Source organism: Mus pahari, chromosome 19 (genome assembly GCF_900095145.1).
Source record: "Mus pahari chromosome 19, PAHARI_EIJ_v1.1, whole genome shotgun sequence".
NCBI lineage: Eukaryota > Metazoa > Chordata > Mammalia > Rodentia > Muridae > Mus > Mus pahari.
Window position 1 is genome coordinate 12,270,398 of NC_034608.1, and position 9,425 is coordinate 12,279,822.

The window sequence follows — 9,425 nt, forward strand, 5'->3', positions numbered from 1 at the left end:
TGTAGACCAGGCTGGCCTCGAACTCAGAAATCCACCTGCCTCTGCCTCCCAAGTGCTGGGATTAAAGGTGTGCGCCACCACGCCCAGCCTAATGTACCTACACTCAAAAACAGTTTGCATTCCAGGAAAGAGCTGGAGAGTACCCGGCAAAGCTTTGTTGTTTTTATTTACCAATCCAGGGGATAGAACTAAGGGTAAGGATAAGGAGCAGGGTAGGCAAGTGCTGTACTATTCAGACACGCCCCCAGCCCCTCCCTGGGGGATTCTAGGCAGGGGCTCTACCACTGAGCCACGCCCCCCAGCCCCTCCCTGGGGGATCCTAGGCAGGGGCTCTACCACTGAGCCACGCCCCCCAGCCCCTCCCTGGGGGATCCTAGGCAGGGGCTCTACCACTGAGCCACGCCTCCAGCCCCTCACAGGGGCTCCACCTCTCCTCCATTGTTGTTTTTAATTTGGTTTTGGTTTAGTTCAGTTTTTGAGACAAGATCTCAGTGTGTGACCCCTGGCTGGCCTGGAACTTACAGGGATCCACCCGCTTCTGCTATCTTGTCTGGCCCTAGCCCTCTTTTTGAGACTGGAATCCTCTGATTCTAGACAGGCTTTGAACTTTGCATGCTCCTGTCTGCTTCCTAGAGCACTGAAGATGTCAGGCCCCACCCCGGCAGGTCTCAAAGGTTTTGCTGTTTTGTAAAAGCCCAGTTTCTTGGATGAGGTCCCAAGGCTTTGCCCATGGTCCTCGTAATGTGGTCCAGCCAGAAGCGACACCAGGTATGGAAATGGTTAGATATGAAAATTTTGGGGTTCCAAACTTGGCAACTTTGGGTTTTGAAGAGCCCCCATGTTTGGCCGGGCTTACGATCATTGCTGACTCCCGTCGGCGGTGCAGCATTAGGATGGTGGCCCCCATTAGGTCGTCCCCACTGGGTCTGCACTCAGCAGCGCTCTCACCTGAGCACTCAGGCCCTCTGGAGGTGACGGCGGGAAGATTGGACTTAGTCATCCATGGCTACATAGGGTCAGCCTGGGCTACCTGAGACTGGCTCCAAACCCATCATGATGAAGTTACGGGTTGGCACATTTTTAAGAATGTGTCCCTATGACTGTGATTCTGGTTTCCTCCCTCCCCTGCATGTCCCTTCTCTGCTCAGTACTGTATCACAGAAAAATCTACCTTCGTCCCTCTTAACAGCTGTGTAGTATTCCACCAGGAACATCCTGGTGCTCATTCAAAAGACATTTCCTAAGTTCTAAGCCCAAGGGAGAAGAGCGCCACTGTGAACATAAAACCTCCGTCCTAGTGAGAAATCACTTCCCATTGGGAGGCACGATAAACAAGTGGCACTCTTTGTGCGTGTGCCTGAGGAAGCATGAGAAAAGGGAGAATGACAGGGTGCAGAATGGCAAAGGGACTGTTTTTAAAAGGCAGAGGGTGGGAGATCACATTAGAAAAGCCCAAGCAGTGTGTGTGTGTGTGTGTGTGTGTGTGTGTACACATGCGCGCGTGCAAGAGTCATGCTGCACACAGAATGCAGCGGTAACCAGAGGGCCAGGCAGCAGACAGTCTGGTCCATTTGGAACGGGACACACAGGCAGTTGATGGCAGCCTGTGGGGTTTTTGTATTTTTTTCCCTCAGATTCCTCTTGATAGTATATGCACGGACTTTTCTTTTTCTTTTTCTTTTTAAATTAAGGTTGATTGATTAGGCCATGGGCATCCCAGTGTACCCAGAGTGGGAGACATTTGTTGACCTTCATGGCACAGACAGGGCCACATGGGGGTTTCTTTCTGTTCTGAGAGGGGAAGAGGCCAGGCCTGGAGGAGACAAGGGGGGTGGGGGAGGACTGTGGCTGCTGCCTAGAGCCAGGCCAGTCTTTCTGCCCTAAATAGGCAGGGCTGGGTGCTGGCCCCGCCCTCCCGCCAGCTTCCAGACAAGCCGCTTTTGTCTGAGGGTCAACTGTCTGCCCCTGGCAGCCGCTACCTCTGGTCTCACTGAGTCCCCTGTGAGACATTCCCTGGCCCTGCCTCTGTGGCTTCCAAAATAAGATAAAATCCTAGATTTTTTTTTTTTTTTTAATTGTAGAGACAGGGTCTTGTGGACCGGGCTGCCCTCAGACTCAGTAGGTAGACAAGAATGGCTTTGAACTCCTTATCCTCTGCCTCTACCTCCCTGGTCAGTGCTAGGACTACAGGTCTTTTATACAATACCGGGGACTAAACCCAGAGTTTGCTGCTAGGCAATCACTCTTCCAACTTAGCTCCATCCCCCATCCCAGTCCCGAGCACCTTGGTCTGTGCTCACTGCTGAGGCCACCAGGATGGCTAGATTTACAGAGGGACTTACGGAGGCATGAAGGGTGTGGCTCCTTCCGAAGGGAGGAATAGTTGTGAATTGCACTGCTTGTTTATTATATGAGGTCTCCAGTCTGCTGCAGCAGCAGGAAGCACTAGGAGGGGACTTCCATAAGAACTTCCCATTGGCGATAGAGGGAAGTGTAGTACCTCAGAAAGGAGGGTCAAACTCAAGACCACCCTTGGATCTGCCTGCTCCCGCACCCCCGACCTTTACCACTGAATTCTCCCACAGCAAGAAGACCTGAACTTAAAGCCCTCCTGTACTGTGTCATGTGCCAGCAACATCCTACTAGGAGGTGCAGGCAAGAAGGTCATGGGTTCAAGGTCATGCTCCCCATGCAGGGCACGTTTGAGGCCAACCTGGGCTTTGTGCAAGTGAGAATCTGGCTCAAAAAGGGGCTGGGGTACATCTAGGGACTTTGTCTCAATAAGATGCCTGCCAGTTGAGCATGAAGACCTGACTTTGAGTCTCCAGGACCCACCTAAGAAGCCAGGCAAGAGACTGGGGTGAGCCTGGAAGAGTCAGGAGGATTGAGGAGCTCATCAGAACAAGGCTAGCTAAGAAAGTGAGTCCCTGCCTCAAAAAATAAAGTGAATGGAGCTAGAGAGATGGTTCAGTGGTTAGGAGCTCTTGCTGCACAATCATGAGTTCGAATCCCATCACCTCGACGTGGTAAGCAGAATGTCTTATATGTGCCTCTAACCGCAGCTCTCAAGAGGGTGGAGACAGGAAAGTCACTGGGCAACTGAGGCCCAGGTTCTGGGGGAGATTCTGCCTCAGGAATAGACAGAGAGTGATAGAGTACACTTGACACTGCTCCTCTGACCTCTTCACTCAAGTACAGGTGCACACACGTGCACATACACACAGAGACACCTACAGACATAGGTAAATATTTTTTAAAAAATAAGGGAGCTGGGCATAGTGGCATGCAACTTCAATCTCAGCACTCAGGAAGCAGAGGCAGGAGGATCTCTTCGAGTTAAGGCCAGCCTGGTCTACAAAGGGTGTTCTAGGCTAGATAGAGCTAGTGAGAAACTCGATAAGTAAATGAACATGCAAACAGGGCTGGAGAGATGGTGAAGTGGCTAGGACCACTGGCTCACTTCAAGAGCACCTGAATGTGGCTCACGTGTGTCTGTAATTCCAATTCCAAGGAATTCAATGCCTTATTCTGTCCTCCATGGGCACCAGGTGTGCATGTGGTGCACAGGCATAGGTGTGGGCAAAACGTGCATGCATGTTTAAAAAAATTGTGAGTGATGGAATAAATCTTTTAAAGGGGGGGTAGTCAATGAAATGGCTCTGTGGGTAAAGGGCACTCATTGCCAAGCCTTATAACGTGATTCAGTCCCTGAAACCTACACAGTAGAAGGATCTGAGAACTGACTCCTTCCTACAAGTTGTCCTCTAACCTCCACACGTGGGCATGTGTGCACAAGCACACGCACGCACACACATACACACATAAATGTAAAAAAAAAATGTGGAGAGTCAACCCTGATTGGAGAGTCAATGAGAGAGACACCTGATCATCCTTTGATTGTCCCACCCCCAAATAAAAAGATAGCAGGAGCTGGAGAGATGGCTCAGTTAAGAACACTGGCTGCTCTTGCAGAGGACCTGGGTTCAATTCTCAGCACCCACATGGCAGCTCACAACCATCTCTAATTCCAATTCGAGAGGATCCTACACCCTCTTGCTGTCTCTTAGGGCACTGCACACACATGGTGCTCAGACTCACATTCAGGCAATGCACCCATCTACATATAATTAATTCATTAGTCAATTAATTTGATTAGCTAATTAATTAATCGATAAGATGCCAGTCATGGTGGTGCACATCTTTAATCCCAGCACTCAGGAGGCAGAAGCAGGCAGATCTCTGTGAGTTCCAGGCGAGCCTGGTCTACAGAGTGAGTTCTAGGACAGCCAGGGCTGCAGAGAGAGACCCTGTCTCAAAACACAAAAAGACAAAACAAAGATGTAAAGTGAGAGTGGAGGAAAGCTATTCTAATAGGGTTTCAGGAGCAATGCAAGCATAGCTAACAGAATGAACTAACGAGGTGCCCTTCTGAAGGCTTAGCTCACATAGCTGGGGCTACAGCATGAAGACTGGAAGTTAGACAGCACTTCCTAACGGAGATAAGGGACAGAGGGCTGACATTTCCAAGTGGATCTCTGCCAGGAATTCATGAACAGGAGGCATGTGGGTTCTGGAGCCTTCTAACGGCCTTGTTTTCCTTGGGTTTCAGGAGGCCCTGCCTGGGCTCATCTGGGACCTGGGCCAGCAGCTGGGAGACCTGAGTCTGGAGTCTGGTGGCCTGGACCAGGAGAGTGGGCGCAGCTCAGGTGAGGGGGTGGGTTTCTCCAGGACACCCTAGTCTTTCTCTGAATCTATCTCTGCAGTCCCTCTCTCCCACACCCACCTCTTCCCTTCCCCACCCCTGCCCCCTACTTATCTCAGCTTCTTCCTGGAATCCAGGCTTCTATGAAGACCCCAGTTCTACCGGAGGCCCAGATTCACCACCCTCCACCTTCTGCGGGGACAGTGGCTTCTCCGGATCTGGCTCCTATGGACGCCTGGGTCCCTCGGACCCCCGGGGCATCTATGCCAGCGAGAGACCCAAGTCCTTAGGTATGGCGGGTGAGTGGGGCCCTGTGGCAGTCAGAAGATAGCTTTGAACATAATATTGGGTCCAATTTGGACTCCCAGTCCTGGCTGGGCTCGTCAGTCTTGGTGCAGTTTTAGCATATTATATGTAAGTACACAGTAGCTGTCTTCAGACACCCCAGAAGAGGGCGTCAGATCCCATTACAGATGGTTGTGAGCCACCACGTGGTTGCTGGGATTTGAACTCAGGGCATTCGGGAGAGCAGACAGTGTTCTTAATCACTGAGCCATTTCTCCAGCCCCTGGGGTGCACCTTTACTCCTAGCACTCAGAGGCAGAGGCAGGCAGATCTCTGAGTTCGAGGTCAGCCTAGAGTACATTTAAAATTCCAGGTCACTGTCCCTAATACACACTGTCCCCTTCTCTCTGTCTCTTTCTCTCCTCCTCCTCGACAGGGGTCTCTATTATACAGCCCTGCTATCTTGGAACTCACTATACAGACCACGCTGGCCTCCGGTTCACGGAGATCAGCTAGCTCTGCCTTCCAAGTGCTGGCATTGAAGGTTCCTACCACCAAGCCTGGCCTCAAGAGGGAACTGGCTTTAGAAAGCCTCACTGAGCCCCTGACCCCTGACATTTGGGAGAAATGAGAGGAACAGAACAGGCCAGGAAGCAGAAACCACAAGCTCAAAGGCCCTGGGGCCAGAGGCTGGCAATTTGGGGCATCTAGGAGGTCAATGTGGCTGCAGATGTAAGGATATGAATGGGCAGTGTAAGCAGTGGGTGAGGGTCAGAGCAAGACACGTAATGGAGACTTGAAGGGATTCTGCCATCAACCATATAGGAGGGGATGAGTGAAGCGGGGTCTTCAGGGAGGGTGGGGTGGGGAGAGGTGTGGCTTGCCCTATGCAGGCCGGGGAGAGAAGCCTTGATTTTATTCTGGTCTCTTTATGTAACCCTGGCTGACCCTGGACTTGCAGCAGTTGTCCTGCCTCAGCCTCTCTCCAGTGTTGGGAGTGTTGGCAGGTGTGAGCTGCTACACCCAATTTAATTGTTGTTTGAGGCAGGCTCCCACATAGCCCAGGCTGGCCACAGACTTGCTATGTAGCTGAGGGCTACCTTAAATTCCTGATCCTCCTACCTCCATCTACCCTGTGCTGAGACTGCACCAGTATGCCCAAGTTATTTTTTAATTTTTTTGCGGGAGTGGGGGGCTGGGGTGGGTTCTCCCAACATGCTCAGTGCCGAGCATGGCCTCCACCTCCTCAGTTTTGTGAAAGATCACAGACGTTCACCACGAAGCCGGTTATTTATTTATTTTACTATTAACTTGCTACTTAGCTCAGGTTGGCCCAGGACTGGAGATTAGCGCCTCTTGCCTCAGCTGCTTCAATTCTAGGCTAAAAAAGGCCTTTGAGAATCCCTCCTTTTTTCTCTTCTGCCTCTCTCCTGCAGGCGACGCCAGTCCCAGCGCTCCAGAGTCGGTGGGTGCCCGGGTTGCAGTGCCTCGATCCTTCTCAGCTCCCTATCCGACGGCGGCAGCCGGAGCTGAGACCTGCTCATCCGCGGAACGGCGGGCTCGTGCTGGGCCCTTCCTGACACCTAGCCCGCTGCACGCGGTGGCTCTGCGCAGCCCACGGCCAAGTGGACGCGTACCGTGCGGCTCCCCGGACGTGGCGGCCAGCCGGCCCCTTGACGGCTACATCTCGGCGCTCCTGCGCAGGCGCCGCCGCCGGGGGGCGGGCCAACCGCGCACGAGTCCCGGGGGCGCGGACGGGGGCGCGCGGCGCCAGAACGGCGCGCGCCCGCGGCCGCCCGAAGCGTCCCCGCCCCCCGGAGGCGCGCGACCCGCGCGGGAGCCGTCCACGGAGCGCGCCTGGGCTGCGGCGTGGGAGGCGGAGGTTCCACCCGAACCCGCGCCTCCGGCCGCCGCGTCGCCGCCCTCCAGTCCGGCAGAGGGCCGCCTCGTGAAGGCACAATACATCCCGGGCGCGCCCGCGGCCTCCAGGGGCCTCCCGGGCCGCGCCGCGCGCCGCCGGGCTCCGCCGCTCACGCGAGGTCGCAGCGTGGAGCAGTCCCCGCCAAGGGAGCGGCCGCGCGCTGCGGGCCGTCGGGGCCGCCTGGCAGAGCCGTCGGGGCGTCGGGGATCGCCGAGGGCGCGCAAAGCGGCGCGCTCGCAGTCTGAGACCAGTCTACTGGGCCGCGCGCACGCCGCTCCGCCACCCAAGTACCCCACGGCCGAGCGAGACGAGCCCCGACCGCCCCGGCCCCGTCGTGGCCCAGCGCCCACGCCGACGGTCCAGGCCTGCCGTCGGTGGCGCTCCACCGCCGAGATCGACGCGCCGGATGGCCGCCGCCCCCGAGCCCGCGTGCCCGCGCCGCGAGGCCCTGCGCCCTCGCCCTCTGCGCCCCCGCGCCGGCTGCTGTACGGTTGCGCAGGCAGCGACTCCGAGTGCTCAGCGGCAGGGCGGCCGGTGCCGCTCGGCCGTCGGGTGCCGTCTGGATGCGCTCCAGGAGGCTATGGCGAGAGCGAGTCGAGTGCCAGCGAGGGCGAGTCGCCTGCCTTCAGCTCTGCCTCCAGCGACTCCGACGGCAGCGGAGGCCTCGTGTGGCCGCAGCAACTGGTGGCGGCCGCCGGGGCCTCGCCGTCGGGGCCCGGGGGTGCTGCGGGTGGAGGGACGCCTGCGGGCCCCGCCAAGGTCTTCGTGAAGATCAAGGCATCGCACGCGCTGAAGAAAAAGATCCTTCGTTTTCGGTCAGGTTCTCTGAAGGTCATGACAACTGTGTGAGTTAGGGCGGGATGGGCTTGAACTTCACCTCCATGGCCTCCGCACCCCTACACTTCTCATCCTCCAACCCTCTCCACACCCACCTTCCAAAGACCACCGGTTTTCTCTGCTTCCAAAGACCCTCCTCACTCACTGCCCGCTGTCCATAGCGGTCCTGGAGAGGCCGCCCCTTCCCCCCCCCCCACGGGGAGGCGCCCAGATTGTCCCAGTACAGCTGGTTTTCAAAGCCTTGAACCAGAAGGCGCCCCTCCGTGGGCCACACTCTCCCCATCTGTACAATGGGTGTCCATGTACGCAATGCAGTAATTCCGTTCGGGTCTCCCCTCCCCCACCCCCGTTTTAATTTTAGAAGCTTAGTCTGTTCTCCACTTCTCTGACATAGCCTTCTCATTCCTCTTTTCCTTGCCCAGCTAGGGCTCCCTTCTCATTCACAAAGTGCCCCCTCCATGTCCCTGGACCCTTAGGATATCCCCTGGGACCCCCAAGTCAGAGACTGTCTGACTCAGGTTATGCCTACAGAGTGCCATGCCCTGGAAGAGGAAGTGGCACTGTCTTAGGGGCTTTGAGGGTCAAATAGGAGTTGCCAACACCTGGAAAGGACTCTTTCTGCTCCATCCTTGGACAGTCATGGAGGATTGGGAGGTTAGAGAGAGGAAGGAAGATGGTTTCAATCTCGTGCCTCTCCCTCCCCACGGGGGGTGGGGGAAGCTGAATGGCCCTCAGCTGTTCCAATCCAGTGGGTTTTTTAAATTTTTTTTTGATTAAAGAAATTACTGTATTTATTATGACAATGGTGACTCCCCGGTGCATGGGGGGCCAGATTCTGTGTGTTTCTCTAACCTCTTTGTAAATAAATGCACAATGTTACATATCCCCTGGATTCTTGTTCTGCATTGAATGAGAGCTGCGTCCCTTTTTCTTCCAACCTGCATGTATGGAGCGCCTTCAGTTTGCTGTGGAATGGCAGTGAGCTGAGCCAAGTGGCGGGAACCAGGCTGAATTTGAACGTCACTCCATGGCCGCTTTTATTTTATTTTATTTCAGTGACTCTGACCTAGTTATATTTGGACGTTGTTATGTATTCCTAAGAAGAGCAAGCCAAGACCAGGGCTGGGGCTATGGTTCAGTGGATCAAGCCCTTGCCGTGCCGGTGTGAGGACGTGAATGCTGGTCCTCAGATGCCTTGGAAAGCCCGACTCACTAGTGTTCATATGCCACCCCAGTGCTCCTATGAAGACAGGAGACGCCCTGGGGCCCTGGGGGCTCAAGGGCCAGCCACCCTCGTGTATGACATGGTAAACAGTGAGGTAGAAGGCAAGGGCCGACACCCTAGATTGCCCTCAGGCCTCCACACAAGAAGCCCTGTTTGTGTCTACCTCATACATCACACACGCTAAATGGTAATGAAGTCACGTGCAAGCATGAGGACCTGAGCTTGGACTGCTTACACTCATGTAGAGGGGGGTAGTGAGGAGCACATCTCCAGCCTGGGCTACACGGTGAGTTCCAGGCCAGCCTGGGCTACACAGAGAAACCCTGTCTCAAAATAACTTTTTTTTTTTTTTTTGTGAGACAGGGTTTCTCTGTGTGGCCCTGGCTGTCCTGAAACTCATTTTGTAGACCAGGCTGGCCTCGAACTCAGAAATCCACCTGCCTCTGCCTCCCGAG

The 9,425-nt window shown here is 55.1% G+C and overlaps 1 protein-coding gene across 1 annotated transcript in view; it reads left to right on the forward strand.

The window, feature by feature from the left end:
- The window catches only part of Dact3 (dishevelled binding antagonist of beta catenin 3), a 12,625-nt gene extending 3,994 nt beyond the window's left edge, over positions 1-8,631 (forward strand). The window contains exons 2-4 of the mRNA XM_021219040.2: positions 4,610-4,706; positions 4,840-4,992; positions 6,424-8,631. Of these exons, the coding sequence (XP_021074699.1) occupies positions 4,610-4,706; positions 4,840-4,992; positions 6,424-7,757 (1,584 nt within the window). The 3' untranslated portion in view covers positions 7,758-8,631. The remainder of the gene's footprint in view (positions 1-4,609; positions 4,707-4,839; positions 4,993-6,423) is intronic.
- The last annotated feature ends 794 nt before the right edge of the window (positions 8,632-9,425 follow it).